The sequence below is a fragment of the Protobothrops mucrosquamatus genome, unplaced genomic scaffold (genome assembly GCF_001527695.2).
Source record: "Protobothrops mucrosquamatus isolate PMUCROS unplaced genomic scaffold, P.Mucros_1.0 scaffold1930, whole genome shotgun sequence".
Classification (NCBI taxonomy): Eukaryota; Metazoa; Chordata; class Lepidosauria; order Squamata; family Viperidae; genus Protobothrops; species Protobothrops mucrosquamatus.
Window position 1 is genome coordinate 143,613 of NW_015388051.1, and position 4,030 is coordinate 147,642.

General features: G+C 48.1%; 1 protein-coding gene across 1 annotated transcript in view; it reads right to left on the bottom strand.

Annotated features, from left to right (window-relative positions):
• The window catches only part of MKLN1 (muskelin 1), an 80,024-nt gene that overhangs the window by 3,455 nt on the left and 72,539 nt on the right, over window positions 1-4,030 (bottom strand). The window contains exons 14-15 of the mRNA XM_015823619.2: window positions 2,261-2,375; window positions 473-622 (exon numbers count right to left, since the gene is read on the bottom strand). Coding sequence (XP_015679105.2) covers window positions 473-622; window positions 2,261-2,375 — 265 coding nt within the window. The remainder of the gene's footprint in view (window positions 1-472; window positions 623-2,260; window positions 2,376-4,030) is intronic.

The window sequence follows — 4,030 nt, forward strand, 5'->3', positions numbered from 1 at the left end:
CAGTTCCCCCATGCTGGCTGAGGAATTCTGGGACTTGAAGTCCGCAAGTCATGAAGGGGCCACAGTTCCCCCATGCTGGCTGAGGAATTCTGGGACTTGAAGTCCGCAAGTCATCAAAGGGCCAAGTTTGAAGACCCCTGTCTTAAATCTAACAAACAAAATGGAGGCTGGCTGAGGAATTCTGGGAGTTGAAGTCCACAAGTCATAAAAGGGCCAAGTCTGAAGACCCCTGTCTTAAATCTAACAAACAAAATGGAGGCTGGCTGAGGAATTCTGGGAGTTGAAGTCCACCAATCATAAAAGGGCCAAGTTTGAAGACCCCTGTCTTAATGGTTGCCTTTATGGACTTTAAGGCTTCATCATCCCAGAAGTGAGAGATCCTATTAAAAAAGGGGAGGGCTGCACTGTTCTTCCCAACAGCCCATCTTCCCGATGCCTTTGTTAAAGGCCTCCCTTCCCCCCCCCCCCTTGCAGGTCTGTACCTGTGCTTCCTTATCAAGTACTTGCAATGGCGAAGTAAGTATTCCTTGGACGGCCGGCAGAGTTTCAAGGACCAGAAGTCATCCAGCCTCATCTTTGGAGAACAGGGTTTGCCTGGATTGCCTCCAAACAAGTAATGGACCTTGAAGGGAGAAGCGTGGAGAGATCTGGTCGTAAATAACTGGCGGTTAGGGAAACCATCTCAGCCTTGGGTATGTTTTCCAAGAAGCACGACTGGACTTAGGACCAAATGCTTGGGGCGGCTGCTGCACGTGCAACTGTTTATGGCACCCAGGTTTTGCACTCTCTAAAAAGGCAGACAGAGGAGGAGGAAAGCCACAGGCCTGCACCTCCTTACTCCGACGAAAAGGGCGGGAATACACCCCAACATATAAACCTTGATTTCTGTCCAGGGGGACTGAAGTAATTGCAAGAAAAGCCCATTTGATCTAGTGGTTAAAGCCAAGTCCCCCCTTAGGCGTGAAAGGCAGCTGGGTGACTTTGGGCCAATCACCAGGAGACGGTGAGTTCTAGTCCCGCCTTAGGCGTGAAAGGCGGCTGGGAGACTTTGGGCCAATCAGCAGGGGACGGTGAGTTCTAGTCCCGCCTTAGGCATGAATGGCAGCTGGGTGACTTTGGGCCAATCACCAGGCGACGGTGAGTTCTAGTCCCGCCTTAGGCGTGAAACAGCTGGGTGACTTTGGGCCAATCACCAGGCAACGGTGAGTTCTAGTCCCGCCTTAGGCGTGAAAGGCGGTTGGGAGACTTTGGCCCAATCAGCAGGGGACGGTGAGTTCTAGTCCCGCCTTAGGCGTGAATGGCAGCTAGGTGACTTTGGACCAATCCCCAGGAGACAGAGAATTCTAGTCCTGCCTCAGGCATGAAAGGCAGCTGCATGACTTTGGGCCAATCACCAGGAGACGCACCATATTGGAAAAAAGGAAGAAATACCATCAGAGGAAGAAATACTTAAAAAAAAAAAAAAAAAACCAGAATGTGCGGAGATGGACAGACCGGCTTTGAGGTTGAAAGAAAAAGAAGGAACGGAATATGATCAAACTTGGGACTTATTTTGTTTGTATTATGAATGGATAGCTTAATTTAGACTTGGGATGTTATGTATTTATCCCTGTACTCAGTTCTGGGAAGTCCGGGGGGGGGAGGGTGGAAGGGGATGAAGTGGTAGAATTATATAAAATTTGGTGTATTTATAAATATAATGTAAATGTTGGTCCTTAAGAAGAGGAGATGATCGGCTGGTACCCCTAAACTGCATCCGAGGTGGTGGAAAAGAAGGTGATGGGATGTGTAGGATAGTTGGAAAGGAGGAAAGAGGAGAGGTCGTGGTTAAGAGGGGGAGGAAGGGAGAAGGAAGTAGGTAGGAAGGTTGAGGGAGTGTGGATGCAGGGGGGGGGGACCGCCGATTATTTCTGAATACCTACTGAGTAGGCTTTTCATGTGTTTGTTTTTCTAATGAAATGCACCATATTTGTATTATTTGTTTATATGCTTATTTGAAAAAATTAATAAAAAATTTGTAATAAAAAACAACAACTTGGGACTTATTTTATGAATGGCTGGAGAAAAGAATAAAGGATTGGGAATTAAATCTCTGTTGGTGAATGCAAAACTCAGACAACACGTTTGTTGAACAAGTACTACTGAATGCATGAAAAAAAAATCAGTAAAAATCTTATAAAGAAAAAAAGAAAAAACAACCCAGGTTTTCGTGTTACAATGATAACCCTTGACCGCTCCACCATATTGTCAAGCATCTTACCTTGTGCAATTCATCGTACACAAGCTGGTGTGCAAAACGCGGGCAGGGCTCTTCTTCCTGAAGGCTCTTGTTTGAATTCTCTTTGGCGGCTTGATCGTTCTTGTAGACACAAGACCTGAAAGGCAGGATGTTGGTTACCCAGAGGTGAATTGGCAGGTCTTATTTATCTCCTCTTAAGCTTAAGTTCTACTACAAGTCTAGATTGCTAACCCATTGATGATGATGATGATGATGATGATGAGGAGGAGGAGGATGAGGATGAGGAGGAGGAGGAGGAGGAGGAGGAGAAGGAGAAGGAGAAGGAGGAGGAGGAGAAGGAGAAGGAGAAGGAGAAGGAGAAGGAGAAGGAGAAGGAGAAGGAGAAGGAGAAGGAGAAGGAGAAGNGAATTCTGGGAGTTGAAGTCCACAAGTCATGAAGGGGCCATAGTTCCCTCACACTGGCTGAGGAATTCTGGGAGTTGAAGTCCACCAGTCATAAAGGGGTCATAGTTCCCTCACGCTGGCTGAGGAATTCTGGGAGTTGAAGTCCACAAGTCATGAAGGGGCCATAGTCCCCCATGCTGGCTCAGGAATTCTGGGAGTTGAAGTCCACCAGTCATAAAAGGGTCATAGTTCCCTCACGCTGGCTGAGGAATTCTGGGAGTTGAAGTCCACGAGTCATGAAGGGGCCATAGTTCCCTCACACTGGCTGAGGAATTCTGGGAGTTGAAGTCCACCAGTCATAAAAGGGTCATAGTTCCCTCACGCTGGCTGAGGAATTCTGGGAGTTGAAGTCCACGAGTCATGAAGGGGCTATAGTTCCCTCACACTGGCTCAGGAATTCTGGGAGTTGAAGTCCACGAGTCATAAAAGAGCCAAGGTTGCCTACCCCTGGTGTAGGCCTTACTTTCGGGGAAGCACGGTAGCAGTAAGCAATAAGATTCCTCTTCTGTCTGAAGACTGAATCATTGCAACTGGACTACAGACAGTCCTCGACTTACAACCGCTCATTTAGCGACGGTACGAAGTGGCAACGGCACTGAAAAAAGTGACAGAGGCCCGTTTTCCACACTTACGACCGTTGCAGTCTTCCCAGGCTCACGTGATTTACGTTTGGCAACTGACTCGCATTTATGACGGTTGCAGTGTCCCGGGGTCACATGATCCACTTTTGCGACCTTTGCAAAGTCAAGGGGGGGGGAAGCCAGATTCACTTAACGACCGTGTTATTAACCCCCTCAGTGATTCACCTCACAACTGGGGCAAGGAAAGTCGAAAAATGGGGCAAAGCTCACTTAACGAATGTCTCACTTAGCAACCTAAATTTGGGGCTCAGCTGTGGCCGTTAAGTTGAGGACTGCCTGTAATTTGTTGCTGTTGTTAGTCTGAGAGACACTTCGCTGCTCATCCAGGAGAGCTTCCCCAGTCAGAGCAAGACAGAGAGTCGTGGGAACGTACTGTCACACCAACCTCAGGGGATTTCCTGCCCCAAAGCACACACATAACACACGTACACAACTCCCCAGGACCGTGCAGCCACACCTTTGCCATTCCAGGTGTTTCAGAGGGGCCAATTCCAAGCGGATTTGCACGATTTGTTTCCAGGTGAAGGTGAGATTCAGAGACGTCACCACTTACCTCCTTCGTTTCTTCGGGATCTGAATGATCCACAGTGACAAACAGGTCGTTCTGCAAATATTTCAGAGCGCTGAGGGGATCCGTCTGGGCTTTCTCCTCAAACCTGTGGAGACACACAAGGCCAGGATGAGAACTTAAGAGTCATGAGACTAT